This window comes from Lissotriton helveticus, chromosome 7 (assembly GCF_964261635.1).
Source record: "Lissotriton helveticus chromosome 7, aLisHel1.1, whole genome shotgun sequence".
Lineage (NCBI taxonomy): Eukaryota > Metazoa > Chordata > Amphibia > Caudata > Salamandridae > Lissotriton > Lissotriton helveticus.
The window spans coordinates 253163915-253189262 of record NC_136068.1 but is presented as its reverse complement, the minus strand read 5'-3'; the positions used below and the strand labels follow the sequence as shown (position 1 = coordinate 253189262).

The following is a 25348-nucleotide window of genomic DNA, read 5'->3' as shown; positions in this document are numbered from 1 at the left end:
GTCACTCCCTATGTCTGTGAACCTGTTTTGTGTCTGGGGCATTACTATTCCCGAGGATCGGGAAAGAGTACTCTAATTCCTCTTTCACTTCAATATTTTTTCTGGATTCTGCCAATATTGTTGAGAGGTCTTGCTCTGTGTGCCATGTTGATTCTGCATCCTCTTGATCTAAAGTTATTTGTACAAGCCTGTGAAGACTAAAACATTCAAAATGACAAAGTTGCAGGAAGTGACTTTAGTGCTGTTAAAGGGAGACTGTAGATCTGGTGATCTGATGCCCATTTCCATATTCTGAAGAACAAGAACCACTGGCAATATCTCAGGTTTGTAATGGGGAATATTCACCAGTTCAAAGTCTTACCTTCTGGGTTAAAGTCCAATCCTTGAATGGTTTTAACCATGTTTTCTGGTGCCACTCTTGTTAACTTTAACATATAGTTCATTGTGCACAGTGAGATCCCAATGTATTCTGGATTGTGAGGCAAAAGACTGCAAGATATTTGTCCTTACATTTTCTTCCCTCACATTCAGATATTTTCATATTTCTCAGTTCTTCTCTTAGTGCTTTCAAGTTGATATTATTTTATTGCTAAAAGGTTCGATTGGGAATACTTGCAATTCTGTCTGATCAAACCATATTTAAAAAAGATTTTTATTGGAGCAGACATTCCTCTTGTCTAGAGGTTTGAAAGATTCATCACGTGGAACTTGTAGTTCGGAATTGAATTCCTTTACTAATTGTGTGAGGATTTCTGAAAAAGGAAGCGCTATAATTGTATCTGATAACATTTGTTTGTGAGCTAGGGCTTTAGCTTACAGTAGATTTACCTTGTACAGGGCCGAATGATGTGCGACTAACCAGTAGTCCGAGATTTCTTGATAAATATTTTCTTAGTTTACCTATCTAAACTTGATTGATACTGATTATGTAAATATTGTCGGCACAGTTCAATATTCAACAAAGTTAATGGACTTTTCCTGTTGACTCATCCATACATGAGATTTAATATTATTTATTGAAAAGATGGCTTTATTTTTCATATGATTCATTGTTTACATTTGTCAAATTATGTCCTCATTTCAAAGTTTTGCACTCAGTTTGTTCTGCTGTTGTCTGGGGAACACATTTAGACTTTTGTTCTGAAGTATTTTATTCTAATTTCCATATTTATCATTCACTTTCTATTAGGCATTCCATTCCCTATCAGATATGCTCGTCGGAACAGTCTTCACACACCCATAATAGTACTTTTGAGTCAATTGAACAAGTGAATTCATTTTGAGATGACAGCTGTATGTATCTTATTTCAATGTGTATTGAAACAATCTTTCCATGAAAGTTATCTCCAGTTTCATATTCACATTATGACCTAAGAACGTCTGCCCTATTGGTTTGTCATGAGACCATGAATGATGTTCTCCCTCTGGATAATTTTACTTTAGTCTGAGCAGATCTCTCTACGCAATATTCCATAACGAAGGAGAAAATAAGTTGCATACCTATAACAACTGCCATAGGTTGTATGCAGCCTCGCAATCCCTATCCTCAACTTTCTACACAAAATCCTGCACCTTTTGCAATTGGATTGAAATGGCGGCTTTTGCTGAGATCGAAGTAGTTTCTGTCCTTTATCTGGAATAGGTGATAGTGAACATTTTACAGATAAGTAACCATTAGCATGTGTTAGATTTTTTTAAATTGCTAAATACGATATTTTTATGTTTCACAACATTTTGAGATAAACTGTTAACTCTTAGAGGCCTATGATCATGGATTGGGATTTTGCTTGAAATTTGACAGCAATAAATATTGCTTGTTGACATATTCATTTCAGGTTCCATCATTTCCTTTCAGACAATTTATGAAAACAGAATATACAGCCTTAAAGTAGAATGTGGGCCGAAATATCCAGAATTACCTCCTTTTGCAAGATTTGTAACAAAAATAAATATGAGTGGCGTAAATAGTTCTAACGGAGCGGTAAGTTTTATTTTACTTGAATCAAATCCCTCTATAAAATGTCCAGATTTAAGTTTCATTTAAAAAAAAGTTATTTCATAAATCAGTGGCGTATTTTTTCAGTAGGCCAGATTATCGATGTAAATGAGTTGCATTTTTCAGAATAATTTATACATTTTGTTAATCATGAATGTCCAGAAAACCTGACGTGTATCTGCCCTTCTGGATCTACGTTAGACAACTCTTATCGCAATTGATTGTGCTAGACATAGACGGGATCTTTAAAGTGCTATATAGACTTTTTCCCCTGTGTTGCCTTCGCAGGGTTCAAACCTTATTGTGATGCTTTATTTCTGAAATTTCTATTTCTGTAGCACAAACTGCTTCCATTTACCTTATACAGATGATGCTTTGACTTGTTAAATAATGCAGATTATATGGCAGTAGATTAATTGATAATTGCTTTGGGAAGATTAATCAGTTAGTATGGCAGTAGATTAATTGATAATTGCTTTGGGAAGATTAATCAGTTAGTATATTTGTATCTCCGTATGATGGTCCAGGCTATTTAGCTGGTATAGAGTTGCAAAGGTGAAGTTTGTTTTGCCATGAAGAACTTGAAATTTGTTGCAGATGAGGAATGACCCTTCCATAAAAAACTACTCTTATGAATTGTTGAATGCTTATGCTTTACAAAAAATGTTTGCTAGGGATAGTGTAATCTGCAAAAGTAAATTTTCTGTTTTATTAAGGTATTTGGTAAGAATAGATATGAAATAAAGGATATTTTTTAAACAAACTATTTGTAAATTTAAGGTAAGTGATCTCTCAAGCCAACGGTGAAATGACAATATTTGTACTTTGGACTTGAGTAGTGAATGAGCAACAAGTATGATGGTCAGACTTAGGAGGAGCACTACTATACATAAATTAATTTAATTACTTCATGTGTTTTTTTGTTAAAGTCTTGTTTTTCTGGAAAATATTGCCCAACGTTTATTATACATTGATTGCAAAGCAGGAGTGTAGCTTAGTGCCATTTGTGTTCACTGTTGTTTAGTTGGTCATAAAGTGCTTTGAAGTAAACAGTTCTGTTGAGATTTAATAGATTTCCAACTTGCATTGCCTTTCAATATCATTTGGAACACATAAAAATGATTGTAGTGGTAACCAACCCTGAAATAATTGAAGCAGAGTTCTTGAACTACTTCTTAAATCAGGGTTCTGCATCGAAAATTTTGCTACAGGAGAACTTAATATTGCATTCAAACATTCCAGAATACTTGTTAAAACTAAGTTCATTATTAAATTTCACGAAAATTAAGTGATCGTTAAACCCAACATCTAGGTATACTATCTTTTCGGTCTTAGTTCATCATCAGTAAGTTAAAAATGGAAAACAATATCTGATTCTGTGATATTTTACACTTTGTTCTCTTGCTTAATGTATGTATCATCATTAATCTACTTCACTTGTATGAGATGTATGGTGCCTAAAGGTCAATCCTTTTAAAATTACGCTCATCTTGTGGGTGCTGCTTACAAACTGCACAAAGCCCAACTAATATAGTGAAAATGCTTCTCTTCCTTAAACATTCCTCTTTCCAATGACCGGCTTAACTGTCATACTTTTGTTTCTGGTATTACATCATTCATGCATCCCCTTGCATCTAGCAGCAGGCCTAAGACTGCTCCCTAATGGTAGACGTGGTCTATTGTCTAAGCTGTCGACATTGCAACTTAGGTTGGAATCCTGGCCTCAGCGCATGATTGCATATTGTGTGATTATGTGCAGAATTCTTAATCCTGTAATGCAGGTTTAGGAAATGCAGTTGTAAATATGTTCTAAAATAATTTTAGAATTTCAACTTTGAAAATCCTATTTTGATGTACTTCATCTTGTATTGTCTTCCAGCAACATACTGTGTATTTATTTGTAAAGCGTGCTTTCACCCAAGGGTATCTTGGTGCCTAATAACGGATGTTTATTTTTACCCAACTCAGTGGTACTCTTTTTTATCGACCTCAGAAGGATGAAAGGCTGAATGGACCCACTGGGATTTGAACCTGTGACCACAGGCTCCTACAGTGGATGCATTCGTCCACTAAGCCACCAGACCGAATACCCCCTATAATGCACAGTAGTCTATTGTTCCCCACTGTATGCTTCCTTAATATCATACGTCAGTATTTTATTATAGAAGTTACATAAAGCATCATGCCCCTGATATATATATTACCTACTGGCGGTCGCCAGTAGGTATATATAGTTAGGATTTTTTCTCTATGGGATTTTTGAAAATTCTATGTCTAATAACTTTGGCGTTTGTGGACGGAATTGGCTGAAATTTTCAGGAAAATGGAACATTTTGTTTCTGAGCAGCAACTGAAAATTTGGGGGGGGGGTTGTCAAGGGGGGGCTGAGAAAAAAGGGGGGTCCCAAAACGTGTTTTTCCCATGTTAATTTCCATAGGGCGGTTGGCCTCACTTTTAGCCCGAACGGCTGAATGGATTTCCACGAAACTTGGCAAAATTGTAGATATTGTTTGCCCGATGTGCCTTTGCTAGGTCTCAAGATATGTGCTCCTGTGAATTTTGAGTAAATTAGGTTTAAAAAAAGATATATCTAGAGCCGCGCCCCGGTGCGCGTACCGGGGAGCGCTCCGGGCGCGCCACGCGACTTGCGCACGGCAAGCTGATTGGTTCTCGGGTGTCTGTAAACATTCGAAACAGTCCGCAGCGGCCGCCATCTTGTGTCTCGGTAGGATTGAGACACAAGAGGTGGCAAAAATCAAAGGGGGAAATGAGCAAAAGGGGGCAGGGTACACCCCCCTGACCCCCTAGTTTTGATGTGGGGGCCATAAAAGGGTCCCGCGGGTAAAAAAAAAAATCGATTTTCGCGGGGGGAGCGCCCGGTATGCGCACCGGGGAGCGTTCGGGGGAGCGTACTATGGAGATAAAAAATGACAGACTTTTTAAAAAAAATAAAATAGCATTTTTTTATAAATTGGAGGTAGTTCTGAAAACTTTTTTTTTGTTTTTGTTGTTTTATATTTTTTTAGACTTTTTAAAACGATTTTATATTTTTTTGGATTTTTGTCAGGGGAAAAACAAAAACGGGGATTCCAAAACTGCTTAACAGGAGCAAAAAAAATTGAAAATTTAGGGACTGGCAGGGCAGCGGTGTTGCTGTTTCTTTATGGCAATGAGCTCAACACTCTGCTCCCCATAGCAGAGCAGTTTGTCACACTCCGTGCACAGAAATTTGATGCCTGCAAACACCGGCTGAATGTTAGGGACCATTCTTCCACGGGGTGGTCCCGAAGGTGTTGCTCCACCAGTGGAGGTGCTGCCGCCATCTGTGGGTAAATTCCGTGCCAGCTCTCTGACACTCTCCCTGGCAAAGTTGTTAGGGTGTCTTCTTTTCACATGCCTGATTAAATTAGCATTTCCAAAACTATATTTTTTCAGAGGATTGCCTCTGGATAAACTACTACCACATATTTTGCAGGTTACTTTTGGAGCGTTTACTTTTTTTTGTCCTTCAGGGATGTCATAGAATTTCCAGATGAAATGGGTTTTTTTCTTCTGCTGAGGAGGGTCCTCATCTAAAAATCCGTCTGAATCACTGCTGGATGACTCTCTTGCAGCCATTGCTGTAGATCAGAAAAGTAGGAGATGAACACAGTACACAGAACAGCTCTTGCTCTCTCCAAGTACAAAGCAATAGTGAGAGAAATGGGTGGGTTCCACACAATTTGGGAAAAAAAAAGTTCTGAACCAATGAAAAGTGTTATTTTAAAGTCACATGGTTTGACGCGCTTACGCTACGCGCCCCGGGGCGCATCCCGGGGCGTGTTTCGTAAGCGCATCAGGGCGTTTACGTTGCGCGATCGTATGCGCTTCCGGGTGCGCTTACGCGGTGCGTCGTAAGACACATCCCGCGGCTACGCGATACGTGTCTTATGACGCAAGGCGTGGCGGCTACGCAATACGTCACGATGTTGTTTTCTTTCGCGGCAATAGCGCTATCGGGACGCTCATCAGTACGCGCCCCGGGGCGCGCCGCAATATTGTGCTTACCCGTGCGTTCACCGGTCCGCGCCCCGGGAGCGCACCAAAAAGAATAAAAAAAAAAAAAATGACAATTATACAATATAAAATTCGATTTAAAATTTATTATTTTTTAAAACTATAAAGATTTGCTATTGAAAAACCTATGAAATTCACTGAAAAAAACATAGGTTATAGACCATATATAGTTAGGAATTAGCATTTACAAAACCTTGAAAATTCACTGAAAAAACCATAGGTTATAGACCATATATAGTTAGGAATTAGCATTTACAAAACCTTATTTTACTCACACAAAACCATTGAAATTCCATATATAGTTAGTTGCACTAACTATATATCGCGCACCCGCAATCCACTGCTGATGATGTCACATATTACATCATTCATGACATGGTCAGTGACATCACTGATGACATCACTGATGACATCACTGATGACATCTCAAATGATAATCTCAAATGACATCTCATTTGACATTACTGATCACATCACTGATGACCTCATTCATGTGATGATACGATGAACCTCTTCAGACTCTAATATAACCTTAGATACACTCAGTGTAAACAGACACTCACAGACTGTCACTCATCCATGGAGTTACTCACACACCTAGTCAGTCTTGCAAAGAATCAATCACGCCTCCATTTCCTCAACTATATAGTTATACACACCTTACTTATTGAAACATATAATAACACATATTTACTCTGTTATACAATCCCTGATACAAGTTCACAATAATCCATACAGCCACTCACACATTCACTGGCTCTTATGCACAGTTATTTATATATGTCAACTATCACATGTACTGTGTTTTACATATGTACTTACTTTGACATGTAGCACTGAGATATCCATTCACTCACCAATACACTCATGCACACAGTCAACCGCCCATACAGCTGTTTCCACATGCACTTTTGAACCCATAAATCTAGTGAATCAACTGCTCACACATCTATGTAAAGAGTCATACACCTCCCAGACACCCACACACACACACTCAGTCTCACATACAAATACTTGGGCAACTAATCAATAACCCATATAGTTAGTCATATAGCTAATGATCAACACATGCATCAGATTACAAAACAACAGACACAATGATGCACAATTTAAAACAGTTTAGTCACTAACCCATGCACTCAGTGAGACACATTTAATCACTCACTTATACAGTCAGTCATGCACCTACTAAATCCTTCATCCAGACACTTATACATCCACTCATTCTTCAATATGTAAGACATATTTTAACTTTACAGAAACATACAGTCACTGGATGTTGTCATCAGTGATGTCATCAGTGATGTCACTGACCATGTCATGAATGATGTAATATGTGACATCATCAGCAGTGGATTGCGGGTGCGCGATATATAGTTAGTGCAACTAACTATATATGGAATTTCAATGGTTTTGTGTGAGTAAAATAAGGTTTTGTAAATGCTAATTCCTAACTATATATGGTCTATAACCTATGGTTTTTTCAGTGAATATATATATATATATATATATATATATATGTGTGTGTGTGTATGTGTGTGTATATATGTGTGTATATATGTGTGTATATATATATATTACCTACTGGCGGTCGCCAGTAGGTATATATAGTTAGGATTTTTTTCCTATGGGATTTTTGAAAATTCTATGTTGAATAACTTTGGCGTTTGAGGACGGAATTGGCTGAAATTTTCTGGAAAATGGAACATTTTGTTTCTGAGCAGCCCCTGAAAATTTGGGGGGGTTTCGTCAAGCGGGGGCCGAGAAAAAAGGGGGGTCCCAAAACATGGTTTTAACATTGAGTTTTCCATAGGGCGGTTGGACTCACTTTTAGCTCGAACGGCTGAATGGATTTCCACGAAACTTGGCAAAATTGTAGGGACTGGTAGCCCGATGTGCCTTTGCTATGTCTCAAGATATATGCTCCAGTGGTTTTTACGAAAATTAACTTTGAAAAATATATATTGGGCTACATTGGGCTATATATATGTTGGAGCCCAAATGTAGCCCAATGTAGCCCAATGAAGCCCAATGAAGCCCAATGTAGCCCAAAGATGGCCGGCAGAGACAAAAAAAAACAAATGTAGCCCAAATATCAGCCAGATGTAGCCCAACTATAGCCCAGTGACAGAATGTCCCAGAGTGTTTTAAAGAACAACTAGAACGCTAACAGTCTTACTTATGACAAAAGTATGGCACACCTCAAGTCATCTTGATTGGAATAAAGTGGTAACACTTAAAACATTTAATTTGAAAAGGAACAAAATAAGGGGTTTCATTTTGCCATAGAAATGTTATATATATATATATATATATATTATATATATATATATATATATATATATATATATATATTTATATATATAATATTCACTGAAAAAAACATAGGTTATAGACCATATATAGTTAGGAATTAGCATTTACAAAACCTTGAAAATTCACTGAAAAAAACATAGGTTATAAACCATATATAGTTAGGAATTAGCATTTAAAAAACCTTACTTTACTCACACAAAACCATTGAAATTCCATATATAGTTAGTTGTACTAACTATATATCGCGCACCCGCAATCCACTGCTGATCATGTCACATATTACATCATTCATGACATGGTCAGTGACATCACTGATGACATCACTGATGACATCTCAAATGACATCACTGATGACATCACTGATGACATCTCAAATGACATCACTGATGACATCACTGATGACAACATCCAGTGACTGTATGTTTCTGTAAAGTTAAAATATGTCTTACATATTGAAGAATGAGTGGATGTAGAAGTGTCTGAACAAAGGATTTAGTAGGTGCATGACTGACCGTATGAGTGAGTGAATAAATGTGTCTCACTGAGTGCATGGGTTAGTGACTAAACTGTCTTAATTTGTGCATCATTATGTCTGTTGTTCTGTAAACTGCTGCATGTGTTGATCAGTAGCTATATGATTAACTATATGGGTTATTGATTGGTTGCCCAAGTATTTGTATGGGAGACTGAGAGTGTGTATGGGTGGCTGGGAGGTGTATGACTCTCTGCATAGATGTATGGGTTCAAAAGTGCATGTGGAAACAGCTGTATGGGCGGTTGACTGTGTGCATGACTGTATTGGTGAGTGAATAGATATCTCAGTGCTACATGTCAAAGTAAGTACATATGTAAAATACAGTACATGTGAGAGTTGACATATATAAATAACTGTGCATAAGAGCCAGTGAATGTGTGAGTGGCTGTATGGATCATTGTGAACTTGTATCCAGGATTGTATAAGTGAGTAAATATGTTTTAGTATATGTTTGAATAAGTAAGGTGTGTTTAACTGTATAGTTAAGGAAATGGAGGTGTGATTGATTGTTTGCATGACTGACTAGGTGTGTGTGTAACTTCATGGATGAGTGACAATCTGTGAGTCTGTGTTTACACTGAGTGTATCTAAGGTTATATTAGAGTCTGAAGAGGTTCATCGTATTATCACATGAATGATGTCATCAGTGATGTCATTTGAGATGTCATCAGTGATGTCATCAGTGATGTCATTTGAGATGTCATCAGTGATGTCATTTGAGATGTCATCAGTGATGTCATCAGTGATGTCACTGACCATGTCATGAATGATGTAATATGTGACATGATCAGCAGTGGATTGCGGGTGCGCGATATATAGTTAGTACAACTAACTATATATGGAATTTCAATGGTTTTGTGTGAGTAAAGTAAGGTTTTTTAAATGCTAATTCCTAACTATATATGGTTTATAACCTATGGTTTTTTCAGTGAATATATATATATGTATGTATGTATGTATGTATGTATGTATGTATGTGTATTTGGGTGAGTGGCTTGAGATTTGGAATGTGTGCTGGGATTCCGATATGGCCACATCACTACATATAAGCATGAAGTGTTGTAGACCGTTTGGGAATGTTATGTGGTGCTGACTTATTCGAAAGGGATTAGAGCACTTTACAAGAGAACAGGAAGTAAGTACTGGTTAACGAACATCATAAACTACCTATTCGCACCAGGAAAGCAAGGAACGCACCGTTCGTGCCAGATGGGGCCTTACAGCAGTTGGATCGAAATTGGCCTTGATCTGAGAGAGAACACCACAGTATAAGGCTCTGTGGGTTCACATGATAGCTGCTGACATTCTTTCCAAAAAATGTATTGAACGCCATTGGAGATAACTTGGCATCAATCAGTGAACCTATGTATGGTAGTATTGTTAGTCCGGAAGATTAGAGAGGTGGCATGTGGATAAAGGAAAGATAAAAAAACTGTAAATGGATAGGGCCTAAGTCCCAAACACGCACGATAACTCAGTAAGGCAGCTTTAGCCCCACCACCTTCATCTGTTGCTGCACATGATTCCCTGAATGGTGAGCTAAAGTAGACGAGGGCCTGTTATTCATCAGTATGTAGGTTGGGAGAGTTTTGGGAGTGTTCTTGATGTCTTACCCAGCAAGGTCGAACCAGAACTAGAAAGGGCCAACAGTTTGGGAGTCAAGAGGGCTCTAGGGAGTGGCTTTGATAATGGAAAGGATCGAAGGACCACTAAACAATGGCAGTACCAAGACACCCAGACGAGGATGTGAGAAACGGTGCACAAAACCCAGGCAACAAACCCTTTCATAGTCCCTGAATGAGTACGTTTTTGATTGTCAGTTTATCATGAGTGCTATTTGGTTACCTCATTCTTTTTCATTCAGCTTTCATTAAAGACATGCACACCTGGATACCACACATATAGAATATGAGTCCAATACCCTTACCTTGGGTAGTATACTCCCTCACAAACTCCGTTGTCTACCAAGTCCTGCATGCAGAAATCTGCTGCTGTTACACTTGACTCTTCCTTTTCAAAGGCCTTCCACTCTGCCTATTTCTTTTTTCTGTTTCTAAGTTGGACAATCTGTGCCACAATATACAAGGTTCAAACTGTGTGCTCTGTGCCACTAGCCTATAGCAAAACATAACACAATGAGTGTTTTATGTAGGGAACTAGTTTTCAAAACAAACCTTGTTTCTTTGTGCTGCTTTATAGTGTAGGTTGAAATATCATAATTCCTTGATTAATCCCATTCCTGAGGAAATGTTGAATTACATTTGGCATGGATGAATCAGACGGGTATATTTGGATCTTGCGTTGTTGAGCTGCTCTTATTCCGGGGTGGAACCATTGCATACAAGAACTCTCCTCCTGGTTGACGTTTACTGATGCGGGCCTTATGCAGTCACCCTCTTACCCCACACCCAGAACGCTGAAAACGTCTGGTTACATGATTCTTTTGTTTTCCATACTTCAGATATTGTACCAGTTCCAATCTGATCTGTTCCGTTCAATTCATTTAAAGCGAGTTCTCACTGATTACTTGCTATCCCTTGAGAGAAGAACCATTGTGTCAGACTGTTCCACTATTCCATTGAGTTGCATTCGGCCTCTGTGTTTATTGACCTTAAATATCTATTGCAATGTAGTTCCGCATATATTGCTTTTTGAGTGACATCGCTTAAGGTTTTGGCACAGTTACTGGGTCCTTCATTGGATACAGGGGTCTAGAATCACTTGGCACAAGAGCACGACTGCGACAGGATCTACTCTAGCAATATTGATTTCTTTTCAGGTCTCCTCTTGCTCTCTGTTTGAGTGTCCTTCCTCGGTGTAGAAAAGACCTCATACTCTGCAAATCATGACCCTCTCAACAACAGAGCACAAAAGTACCAGCTTACGAAAGCCTCCTGTACTAGCACCAATTTAGCTGCTGCCATGAAACACAGGAAGAAATAGCTTTTACTCCTGGACTTGTGGTTGGTTGCTCCTATTCTGGACCTATTGCAGCAGCCTGTGGTATAGGTGGCATACTCTGATCCGCCCTCACACCTATCTCCAGGCAAATGACAGTTTGGGGAGCTGGCAACTGGACCAGGAGTATTCCAGTGCTCACACAGTCCTGGTGGGCTATCTAAATCTAAAACTTAAATGCAGGAATCTAATTTTATGATACCTTTGTCAAGGGCAGGAGGTGCTATGGAGAGCACTTGAAATCGGTGTTTGATAGATCACAGATCGATGTAGAACAGGAGGTGATTTTCTCACCATTTTGTCCTCCTTCTGGTGTTCGATTCTATTGTGACAGTATTGCCAGTTTTAAAGTTTTGGTCAAGCCTTTCCTGGGCCAGTTGGCTCCACAAGACCTTGTTGCACTCAACTCCAGCAGATACCTTGAAACCTGAGGGCAAACAGTCAGCTCTTCCCCAGTATTACACCTTTGCCAAAATACAGTTAACCATTTTGAATCAGGACTCTAATATAGGTACAGAGAACATCGGTGGCAGGGATGCTGCTGCAACCTTCAGCGGAAATTGGTACGGTTCTTGCAAAAGTGCTTTAAGTGCTGTCCATTGTAGCATTTCACCATCAACTGAAAACGAAAGCATTTATGCCTCACACACTGCTTCAGTCCTCCCGTTTATGCCATTCACATCCCACAATAACATTTGATTTGTTTTGAGCTGCATGTGCTGCAACATGCTCAGGAGATCTGGAAGACTATATCCGAGCCAGTTGGGCCCAGCTCTATGGAAGACAAATAGGTCTCCCAAGAATTTCTGTTTTAGTGTATGGAAGCGCTTTTGCTCAATCAGCTATTTTGTTGGAGGCCTCTGGAAGGCAGAATTTTTATTCTTTCAAATTGGTGTGTCCTAGGTCCCTGAAACCAGATTGGAAGGTCTCGCTATGATAATCTAGGCAGGCTAGTTCTAATTTGATCAGCTTTGCACCTATGAAACATTTGTTTGATGTGGCTCTCTGCTACCGAATATGTTTTATAGATTCAGATGTTTTTCCTCAACTTCAGTAGTGACAGCTGAATAAAACTGCAGCTTCTAGGTTTATCTATACCTTTCTCCAGTATTACATCTTTCATAGATTCACATGCTTGTATCTTCCCCGTCGTCATGGTGGGAGTCTCACGGTAACAGAATGACCAAGCAGTATCATAGAGAAGAAAAACTGCATAGAAAATCCCCATAGGGGCTGTATTATTTGGTAACCAGACCATATCTTTGTTTGGACCAAAAGCCAGCCAATCAGCATTGCTGCCCTGCCCTCACACTCCCCAGCAGAAGCTTCCTGCCTCAGATTTCCAACCGCCTTCGTGTGATAAGGAGTCTCCCTGAGCTCTGCTCAGTTTTCTTTCTGTTCCTGAGTGAACTTTTGACCCTTTGGAATCTTGTTTCCTGTCTACTAGATTGAGGTATTGTGTGTACTTATTTCTCTCATATGGCTGACAGCTCTAAAAAGAGGCTGTTCAGGCCATGCAGGTCCTGTGGGAAGGCCAGACTTTTCTCTGAGGACCCACATGAGGACTGCCTTTACTGTCTCTACCCTAAACACCTGGTGAAAGACTGTAAGCTTTGTAGAAAATTTTCTGACAAAACTAAAAGAGACAGAGAGGCTAGACTACTGTTATGGCTTCAGAAAAAGAAGGCCACATCAGGCTCAGATTCTGAGGGGGAATCTTCTCATTCAACTCCCAAGAAAAGAAAGGCTTCTGTGTCTGTGGAGAGAGTGGAGTCTAAAAGGAGTAAGCCTAAGGAGAAATTAACCTCATCTCTTCCTATTACTCCTGTGGAGAAACAGTCCAGTCTTAAGGAACCTGGGTCTGCACCTTCTACCAGCTCGCTGGCTTCTGCTCCAAGGCCTGTGGTGAAGACTTCAGCTCCGTCGACGACGACTTCGTCGACGACTATGGCCTCGTCGACGATAAGGTCTAAAGCTACGTCGACGACTGCGACGTCTACATTGACAACATCGACAAGTAAAATCTCACTGTCGACGAAAAGGCCGTCGACCACGACGACTCCGTCGACGACAGGTTCGACGTCTAAGATGTCGACGGGGGCCCCGTCGACTAAGGTCCCGTCGACGAAGGTCCCGTCGACGAAGGTCCCGTCGACGAAGGTCCCGTCGACGAAGGTCCCGTCGACGAAGGTCCCGTCGACGAAGGTTACGTCGACGAAGGTTACGTCGACGATGGTTCCGTCGACGAAAGTCCCGTCGACGACGGTTCCGTCGACGAAAATCGTGCTATCATCCGCAAAAGCATTCAAATCACCGCAGTCGAAGACCATGATCTCGATCCGGTCTTTTCAGTCGACAAGAGGTTCATCTACCATCAGTGAAGCTGCAGAGTTCACCTCATGGACAAAGATTTCGCCTTTGCCGCCGTCATCATTGCTAGAGCAGGACTCAGATGGCGAGGAGTCCTCAGGTGCCGCCTACAGTCCTTCTCAGCTTCAGATAAAGAGCCAAGACACGGATGAGGAGGAGGTTTATTCCTTCAAGGCCAGACCGCAATCTTCCAGATATGAGTCATTTCAGGAATCTGGTGATTACGATGAAGAGGAGGAGGAGCAGCATGAGGACTCAAGGGAGGAGGAACGTCAAGAGAGGATTTCTATACCCATCACCCTTGTCTCTGATCTTAGGTTGATGTTAAACGACTACTACCGTCGCTTCCCAGAGGCGAATTCCTCGCAACCAGCTAGGCAGACGCCTTCCTCGCAGACACCTGAAGCACCTGCTCCCCAAGAACAGGGGGTGAGATCGCCGCAGGTTGTTACTATAAGGGACGACCTAACGGAATCCGACGAGGATGAGCAGCCCGAAGAAGGAGAACTCGTTCATGATGCTTCGGGGCAGGAATGGGACGAATACGTTTTACCATCGGCTGCATCGCCTGAACCACTCAAATCTACCTCCCCTCCTCAAGATATTGGAGGCTTTCACGATCTCATGGAAAGGGCGGCCAAAAGATTCAATCTGGATGTGGAGGTACAAGAGACGGATTGTTTCTTGTATGATTTCAAAGATGATAACAAGAGGTCGCTTCGCTCAATTCCGATTATCCCTCACATCTGGGAGGAGGGACTGAAGATTCTGAAAACACCTGCGTCTATAGCGGTTTCAGTTCCCTGCATTGACAAAAAATACAGAGCTCCAGAGTCCACAAAAGCCTGCCTCATTGGGCACCCCAGGCCAGAATCAGTTGTGACGCAGGCGGCACAAAGAAATTCTAAGAACCCGGTGGCTACTTCCCTAGTGCCACCAGACAAAGAGGGAAGGAGAATGGATGGTGCAGGTAAGAGGTTTGCGGTCATGGCTGCCTCTACCATTAAAGCGGCAAATGCTATGGCACTGCTTGGACGCTACAACAGGCAAATGTGGTCTGATATTGCACCCATACTTTCTGCACTCCCAGAGGATAGAAAGGAGGAAGCGGCAGCCATACTTAAGGAAGGAGCTAAATCTGCTGCCGAATCTATCGACATCGCCATGGATGTCTCGTCCATGGCCTTCAGGCAGATGGCTGGAGCGGTTTCGCTTCGCAGGCAGGGCTGGCTCAAGGCGACGTCTTTTCGTCCAGAGGTGCAGGCGAAAATCGTTGATATGCCTTTTGACGGTGAAAACTTATTTGGGAAGCATATCGATGAGGCGTTGCAAGGCATAAAGTCGGACACGGATACAGCTCGAGCGCTGGGATCTCTTCAGCAAGGAAGGTTTCAGTCCTTTCGGAAGAGGGGTTCAAGAGGTCAATTTAATCAAAGATCCTCTTTTCAGTCCAACCGATATCAGCCGTATAATCAGCAAGGATATCGACAGTATAACACTAACAACCAATTCAGGTCCTCCACCTCCTCTTACCAACAACAGTCCAGAGGCAAATCTAACGCCAGGGGGAAACCTCAGCAGTCTAATAGACGTCAATGATTTCAGGCCGGCGCTCCCCACACAACAGATCCCGGACAAAGACCACTATCTGTCTCAATTTTACACCAACTGGATGTCCATTACATCGGACAAATGGGTTTTAGATGTCATAAGCAGGGGCCACATTCTGGAATTTGTGGAAATACCTCCGGATCAACCCCCAGTACTCAGGCTCAACAAACATCGCCAGGAAATGCAGAAGGAAGTTCTCTCGCTTCTGCAAAAGGGAGCCATAGAGGAAGTGCCGCAACATCTCAGAGGGAGAGGCTTTTACTCGCATTTCTTCCTCATCAAAAAGAAACAAACCCGGAAATGGAGACAGGTATTGGACTTAAGGGATCTAAATCAATACATAAAAAAGATACCCTTCAGAATGTTATCGTTACAAGAAATCCTACTACTGATAAAAGAAAACGACTACATGGCGTCCTTAGATCTCATGGATGCGTACTTCCATATTCCCATTCTTCGGAAGCACAGGAAGTATCTCAGATTTGTCGTGGAGAGTCGCCACTTACAGTTCAAGGTCCTGCCATTCGGACTCAAGTCAGCCCCGAGGGTATTCACCAAATGCATGGCCCCGGTGGCGGCCCATTTAAGACTGCAAGGGCATTACATTTACCCATATCTGGATGACTGGTTGGTGACAGGTCCATCTTTCAGGGACGCAGCAACATCTCTTCAGAGCTGCATCCGGCTGTTTCAGCGATTGGGCCTGAAGACCAACTTAGAGAAATCCTCGCTGACTCCGGCCAAGGGCATCCAGTTCCTGGGGGCATGGATATGCACCAGTGCAGGGAAAGCCTATCCTTCCGAAGAACGAATGGGAAAGATCATGAGGCTAACGGCATCCCTTCAAGAAAAAAGGTCCACTTCCGTGAGGATATACAAATCCATGTTGGGGATGATGTCATCCTGCATCCCACTGGTACCACACTGTCGGCTTCGAATGAGGCCTTTGCAGGAACAACTGGACGAGCAGTGGGTCCAGGCCAAAGGTACCTTCGAGGATCGCATTACCATCACGAGCCATATGAAGGTGGCAATGTCATGGTGGAAGATTCGAAAGAACTTGGATCAAGGCTTGAGCTTCATTCCTCTAGATCACGACTTCGTGATGACAACGGACGCTTCGCTGAAAGGATGGGGTGCGCATCTTCAGGAGCTGGAAATTCAGGGCCTTTGGTCAGACTGGGAAGCTCAGCTTCACATAAACATGTTGGAGCTCAAAGCGGTGTTCCTAGGCCTTCAAGCATTTCTTCCCAGAATACGCCAATCGTCAGTACTTATCCAAACGGACAGCACCACTACCATGTTTTACCTACTAAAGCAGGGCGGAACGAGATCCAAACAGCTGTCGACATTGGCGCAAAGAATCTGGAAATGGCTCATAACCAACGGAATTTCAATTCAGGTTCAGCATATTCAGGGAGTCCTCAACACACGGGCGGACGCCCTGAGCCGTACTACCAAGGCGACGCACGAGTGGGAACTACACCACACTCAGATTCGCTTCTTGTTTCAAAGGTGGGGCACTCCCACATTAGATTTGTTCGCAACGCAAAACAACTCAAAGTGCGTTCAATTTGCGTCCAGATACCATCAACAGGGCTCCAAGGGAAATGCATTCCTCATGGATTGGACAGGAAGGTTTGCATACGCGTTCCCTCCCTTCCCGTTGATACCGCGAATACTGCGCAAGATGAGACTGGAACCGTGCCGGATCATATTGATAGCACCAGCCTGGCCGAGACAGGCGTGGTTTTCAGACCTACTTCTTTTGTCGAGGGGCGAAAAAATCCAGCTCCCGACATTTCAAGACCTCATCTCCATGAAAGAAGGGCAAATTCTGCATCCGAATCTGCAATCACTAAAATTGTCAGCATGGAACCTCACGAGCGGGAGTTTCAAAATCTAGATATTTCGCAAGAATGCAGACATGTTCTCTCACAAGCTAGAGCTGTATCAACAAACAAAACATATGCAGCGAAATGGACCCGTTTCTGCCATTGGTGCAGCAGACAAAACTTGCATCCGTTTGAAGTACAACCTGAAGGTATCCTTCCTTACCTGCTGTCACTATCTAAGGCAGGTCTGTCGCATGCCTCGGTCAAAGTACACTTGGCAGCAATATCGCGCTTCCGGCGGAAGCCAAATGAACCATCTCTCTGGTCCTCCAGAATAATAAAGGAATTTATCAAGGGACTTTTTAGGGTTTACCCACCCATCCAACGCCCTCCTGTGCCGTGGCACCTCAACACAGTACTATCGCAGCTTATGAGGCCTCCTTTCGAGCCTATTCACAAGTCAGATTTACAGTTCCTGTCATGGAAAACAGCCCTCCTTCTCGCCTTAACATCAGCAAGGAGGGTTAGTGAAATCCAGGCCTTCTCAGTGGAGGAACCCTTCTTACAATTTCGTCAAGACAGGGTTATACTAAGAACAAATCCTACCTTTATTCCCAAGGTGGCAACATCTTTTCACCTCAATGAACCCATTATTTTGCCTACTTTTTTCAGCAATCCTTCATCGGAAGCAGAAAGAGCCTTACACTCTTTAGACATTTCCAGATGCCTAAAGTTCTACATTGAACGGACAAAAACGTTCCGCAGGTCCAAGCAATTGTTCATTGCTTTCGAAGGGCAAAGGAAGGGTCTTCCTTTGTCAAGACTGAGTATTGCCAGATGGATCTCCTCAGCTATCCTGAAATGTCATGAAAAAGCGGGGAAGCCGCTAGATTCTAAGGTGCATGCACATTCCACAAGGAAGATGGCAACTTCGATGGCCTTGTTTGCAGGAGTAGCGCTGCCTGACATCTGCAGAGCAGCAACGTGGAAGAGCGTGCACTCATTTACGAGACACTACTGTCTGGACACTGCGTGGAAAGAGGACACGGCAGTGGGACAAGCTGTTCTGAAGCGTCTATTTCAGTAAGGTATGACATGATGGCATAATTTGTTGTCTATGCAGTACTTTGATTTATGTGTCAACATGCATTTATCGTATTTCTTATGCTGATGTGTTTTGTTATACCTATGTCTTACGGCAGAGCTTCCTTCTTAGTTCTGTCCTGGAAACGCTACAAATTTGGTGAGCACTGCTTACTACTCTGATACAAGCATGTGAATCTATGAAAGATGTAATACTGGAGAAGGAATTAGTTACTTACCTGTACACTATAGTTCTCCAGTATTATCTTTCATAGATTCACATGCGCCCGCCCGCCTCCCCGTTTCTCAGGCAGATCCTGTTTCTCGGTATTTATCCATGTCTCTCACTCGGGGACGGAAATCTGAGGCAGGAAGCTTCTGCTGGGGAGTGTGAGGGCAGGGCAGCAATGCTGATTGGCTGGCTTTTGGTCCAAACAAAGATATGGTCTGGTTACCAAATAATACAGCCCCTATGGGGATTTTCTATGCAGTTTTTCTTCTCTATGATACTGCTTGGTCATTCTGTTACCGTGAGACTCCCACCATGACGACGGGGAAGATACAAGCATGTGAATCTATGAAAGATAATACTGGAGAACTATAGTGTACAGGTAAGTAACTAATTCCTTCTTTGCATGAGGCACCTTACATAGTCCATTTTTAGGGCTCGACCTCTGCAATGCGCTTGCGCATTCAGAGGTCGAGCCGTATAGCGGCCTAACCAGAGTTTAACTAAACTGGCGATTTGATGATGTGCCCGTGAAGCGCGTGCACATCAAAGCCAGCCATCTGTTCCCCAGCGTGGTGCCACGAGCAGCAGCTCTTCAAAGGTATCCGCTCCGCCCCCCTGGTGCATCAAAAGCTTTCATTTCGCGGCCGTGTTTTTTTTTTACTTTCATTTCGCGGCCGCAAGTCTTTCCTGCCGACCGTTTACATTTTATTTTTTTCTGCACCAGTAGGTTTATTATAAAGGCTCGCATAAATTAAGTGACCCACTGTTCGTAATATGGCCTAATTAATAAACGTGCTCCAAGGTCCTTTCAAGAAAGCACAGAAAAAACATGCATGCATGTCTGTACAGAGGCCACATTACATGGGCACAGAAGTCCGCTTTTCACTTCAGCACTGCCCTTGGGAAAACGTAGCATTTCTATTACTAGGTACACTCAAATAGGAGCAATAAACCTTTTCTTCTAAAGACCCGGTGCAAATATGGCTGCCTTCTTATCCAGCTTTTAACGGTAATGTCCGCCGTCTTCGTTTTTGTAGCTGATTAAGTGCCTGTTCCTATTAGGCAAGGGAGTAAAGCATGTCTTCAAATTACTTCTTGTGTAAGAAGATATTTTTTTTAGATGGCTGCATACTACGTCACGCCCCTTATCCAAGGAATGCCACAAGCAGTTTCCGTGTTTCGCATTTCACCAAGGACGTTGTGGTAAGTTTGGACTGTGATTTATACCAAACTGAAAATCATAATCTTTGACAACACAATTTGAGCTTGATTGAGGTGATGCCAACATTCGGAGCAAAAACCTTTTCTCTGTTTTGGGAGTGTCCCACCACATCTAATGTTACAGCAGTTGTCTTTGCAACATATATTTTCAGTTAAGGTACATATTCCACACCCTACATTCTGGCAAGGTTCCGTATACCACCATTCACTATGGCCAGATTGGTAGCTATTTGGATTAATAATACCGTCAGTTCAAGTTTGCATTACAGGTAACCACCAAATCACCGAACGACCCACCACACAGCTCCACCGATGCACCCATCACACAGCTCTACCGATGCACCCACCACAGCTCCACCGATGCACCCACCACACAGCTCCACCGAAGCACCCTCCACACAGCTCCACCGACACAGCTCCACCGATGCACCCACCACACAGCTCAACCGATGCACCCACCACACAGCTCAACCGATGCACCCACCACACAGCTCAACCGAGGCACCCACCACACAGCTCCACCAAGGCACCCACCACACAGCTCCACCAAGGCACCCACCACACAGCTCCACCAAGGCACCCACCACACAGCTCCACCGATGCACCCACCACACAGCTCCACCTACACATCTCCACCGTTGCACCCACCACACAGCTCCACTGAGGCCCCCACCACACAGCTCCACCGAGGCACCCACCACACAGCTCCACCGAACGACCCACCACACAGCTCCACCGATGCACCGTAACGAACTCTGTAGTCAGATACCAGGACACCGAGGCACCCACCATAAAGCTCCACTGATGCACCCACCACACAGCTCCACCGATGCACCCACCACACAGCTCCACCGATGCACCCACCACACAGCTCCACCGATGCAACCACCACACAGCTCCACCGACACAGCTCCACCGATGCACCCACCACACAGCTCCACCAAGGCACCCACCATACAGCTCCACCAAGGCACCCACCACACAGCTCCACCGAGGCACCCACCACACAGCTCCACCGAGGCACCCACCACACAGCTCCACCGATGCACCCACCACACAGCTCCACCGATGCAGCCACCACACCGCTCCACCGATGCAGCCACCACACCGCTCCACCGACACAGCTCCACCGATGCACCCACCACACAGCTCCACCGATGCACCCACCACACAGCTCCGCCGATGCACCCACCACACAGCTCCACCGAGGCACCCACCACACAGCTCCACCGAGGCACCCACCACACAGCTCCACCGAGGCACCCACCACACAGCTCCACCGAGGCACCCACCACACAGCTCCACCGAGGCACCCACCACACAGCTCCGCCGAGGCACCCACCACACAGCTCCACCGATGCACCCACCACACAGCTCCACCGATGCACCCACCACACAGCTCCACAGCTGCACCCACCACACATCTCCACAGATGCACCCACCACACATCTCCACAGATGCACCCACCACACAGCTCCACCGATGCACCCACCACACAGCTCCACCGATGCACCCACCACCCAGCTCCAACAATGCACCCACCATACAGCTCCACCGAGGCACCCACCATACAGCTCCACCGAGGCACCCACCATACAGCTCCACCGAGGCACCCACCATACAGCTCCACCTACACAGCTCCACCGATGCACCCACCACACAGCTCCACCGAGGCACCCACCACACAGCTCCACCTACACATCTCCACCGATGCACCCACCACACAGCTCCGCCGAGGCACCCACCACACAGCTCCACCGAGGCACCCACCACACAGCTCCACCGAGGCACCCACCACACAGCTCCACCGAGGCACCCACCACACAGCTCCACCGAGGCACCCACCACACAGCTCCACCGAGGCACCCACCACACAGCTCCACCGATGCACCCACCACACAGCTCCACCGAGGCACCCACCACACAGCTCCACCGAGGCACCCACCACACAGCTCCACCGAGGCACCCACCACACAGCTCCACCGAGGCACCCACCACACAGCTCCACCGCTGCACCCACCACACAGCTCCACAGCTGCACCCACCACACAGCTCCACAGCTGCACCCACCACACATCTCCACAGCTGCACCCACCACACATCTCCACAGATGCACCCACCACACAGCTCCACCGATGCACCCACCACACAGCTCCACCGATGCACCCACCACCCAGCTCCAACAATGCACCCACCACACAGCTCCACCGAGGCACCCACCATACAGCTCCACCGAGGCACCCACCATACAGCTCCACCTACACAGCTCCACCGATGCACCCACCACACAGCTCCACCGAGGCACCCACCACACAGCTCCACCGAGGCACCCACCACACAGCTCCACCGATGCACCCACCACACAGCTCCACCTACACAGCTCCACCGAGGCACCCACCACACAGCTCCACCGAGGCACCCACCACACAGCTCCACCGAATGACCCACCACACAGCTCCACCGATGCACCGTAACGAACTCTGTAGTCCGATACCAGGACACCGAGGCACCCACCATACAGCTCCACTGATGCACCCACCACACAGCTCCACCAATACACCCACCACACAGCTCCACCGATGCACCATAACGAACTCTGTAGTCAGATACCAGGACACCGATGCACCCACCACACAGCTCCACTGATGCACCCACCACACAGCTCCACCGATGCACCCACCACACAGCTCCACCGATGCACCCACCACACAGCTCCACCGATGCACCCACCACACAGCTCCACCGATGCACCCACCACACAGCTCCACCGATGCACCCACCACACAGCTCCACCGATGCACCCACCACACAGCTCCACCGAGGCACCCACCACACAGCTCCACCGAACGACCCACCACACAGCTCTACCGATGCAGCCACCACACAGCTCCACTGACACAGCTCCACTGATGCACCCACCACCCAGCTCCACCGATGCACCCACCACACAGCTCCACCGACACAGCTCCACCGATGCACCCACCACACAGCTCAACCGATGCACCCACCACACAGCTCCACCGAGGCACCCACCATACAGCTCCACCAATGCACCCACCACACAGCTCCACCAATGCACCCACCACACAGCTCCACCGATGCACCCATCACACAGCTCCACCTACACAGCTCCACCGATGCACCCACCTACACAGCTCCACCGATGCACCCACCACACAGCTCCACCAATGCACCCACCACACAGCTCCACCGAGGCACCCACCACACAGCTCCACCGAACGACCCACCACACAGCTCCACCGATGCACCGCAACGAACTCTGTAGTCAGATACCAGGACACCGAGGCACCCACCATACAGCTCCACCGATGCACCCACCACACAGCTCCACCGATGCACCCACCACACAGCTCCACCGAGGCACCCACCACACAGCTCCACCAATGCACCCACCACACAGCTCCACCAATGCACCCACCACACAGCTCCACCGATGCACCCATCACACAGCTCCACCTACACAGCTCCACCGATGCACCCACCACACAGCTCCACCAATGCACCCACCACACAGCTCCACCAATGCACCCACCACACAGCTCCACCGAGGCACCCACCACACAGCTCCACCGAACGACCCACCACACAGCTCCACCGATGCACCGCAATGAACTCTGTAGTCAGATACCAGGACACCGAGGCACCCACCATACAGCTCCACTGATGCACCCACCACACAGCTCCACCGATGCACCCACCATACAGCTCCACCGATGCACCCACCACACAGCTCCACCGATGCACCCACCACACAGCTCCACCGACACAGCTCCACCGATGCACCCACCACACAGCTCCACCGAGGCACCCACCATACAGCTCCACGAGGCACCCACCACACAGCTCAACCGAGGCACCCACCACACAGCTCCACCGAGGCACCCACCACACAGCTCCACCGAGGCACCCACCACACAGCTCCACCGAGGCACCCACCACACAGCTCCACCGAGGCACCCACCACACAGCTCCACCGAGGCACCCACCACACAGCTCCACCGAGGCACCCACCACACAGCTCCACCGAGGCACCCACCACACAGCTCCACCGAGGCACCCACCACACAGCTCCACCGAGGCACCCACCACACAGCTCCACCGAGGCATCCACCACCCAGCTCCACCGATGCATCCACCACCCAGCTCCACTGATGCACCCACCATACAGCTCCACCGATGCACCCACCACACAGCTCCACCGATGCACCCACCACACAGCTTCACCTACACAGCTCCACCGATGCACCCACCACACAGCTCCACCGAGGCACCCACCACACGGCTCCACCGAATGACCCACCACACAGCTCCACCGATGCACCGTAACGAACTCTGTAGTCCGATACCAGGACACCGAGGCACCCACCATACAGCTCCACTGATGCACCCACCACACAGCTCCACCAATACACCCACCACACAGCTCCAACGATGCACCCACCACACAGCTCCACCGATGCACCCACCACACAGCTCCACCGAGGCACCCACCACACAGCTCCACCGAACGACCCACCACACAGCTCCACCGAACGACCCACCACACAGCTCTATCGATGCAGCCGCCACACAGCTCCACTGACACAGCTCCACTGATGCACCCACCACACAGCTCCACCGATGCACCCACCACACAGCTCCACCGATGCACCCACCACACAGCTCCACCGATGCACCCACCACACAGCTCAACCGATGCACCCACCACACAGCTCCACCGAGGCACCCACCATACAGCTCCACCAATTCACCCACCACACAGCTCCACCAATGCACCCACCACACAGCTCCACCGATGCACCCATCACACAGCTCCACCTACACAGCTCCACCGATGCACCCACCACACAGCTCCACCAATGCACCCACCACACAGCTCCACCGAGGCACCCACCACACAACTCCACCGAACGACCCACCACACAGCTCCACCGATGCACCGCAACGAACTCTGTAGTCAGATACCAGGACACCGAGGCACCCACCATACAGCTCCACTGATGCACCCACCATACAGCTCCACTGATGCACCCACCACACAGCTCCACCGATGCACCCACCACACAGCTCCACCGATGCACCCACCACACAGCTCCACCAATGCACCCACCACA

General features: G+C 46.0%; 1 protein-coding gene across 3 annotated transcripts in view; it reads left to right on the top strand.

Annotated features, from left to right (window-relative positions):
• UBE2V1 (ubiquitin conjugating enzyme E2 V1) overlaps positions 1–25348 on the top strand; it is a 218502-nt gene that overhangs the window by 127176 nt on the left and 65978 nt on the right. For 2 of the 3 annotated variants that reach the window (XM_078652030.1, XM_078652031.1), the window contains exon 3: positions 1856–1981. The exons of the other annotated variant lie outside the window; for it this stretch is intronic. In XM_078652030.1, coding sequence (XP_078508156.1) covers positions 1856–1981 — 126 coding nt within the window. The remainder of the gene's footprint in view (positions 1–1855; positions 1982–25348) is intronic. 3 annotated transcript variants of the gene reach the window in all.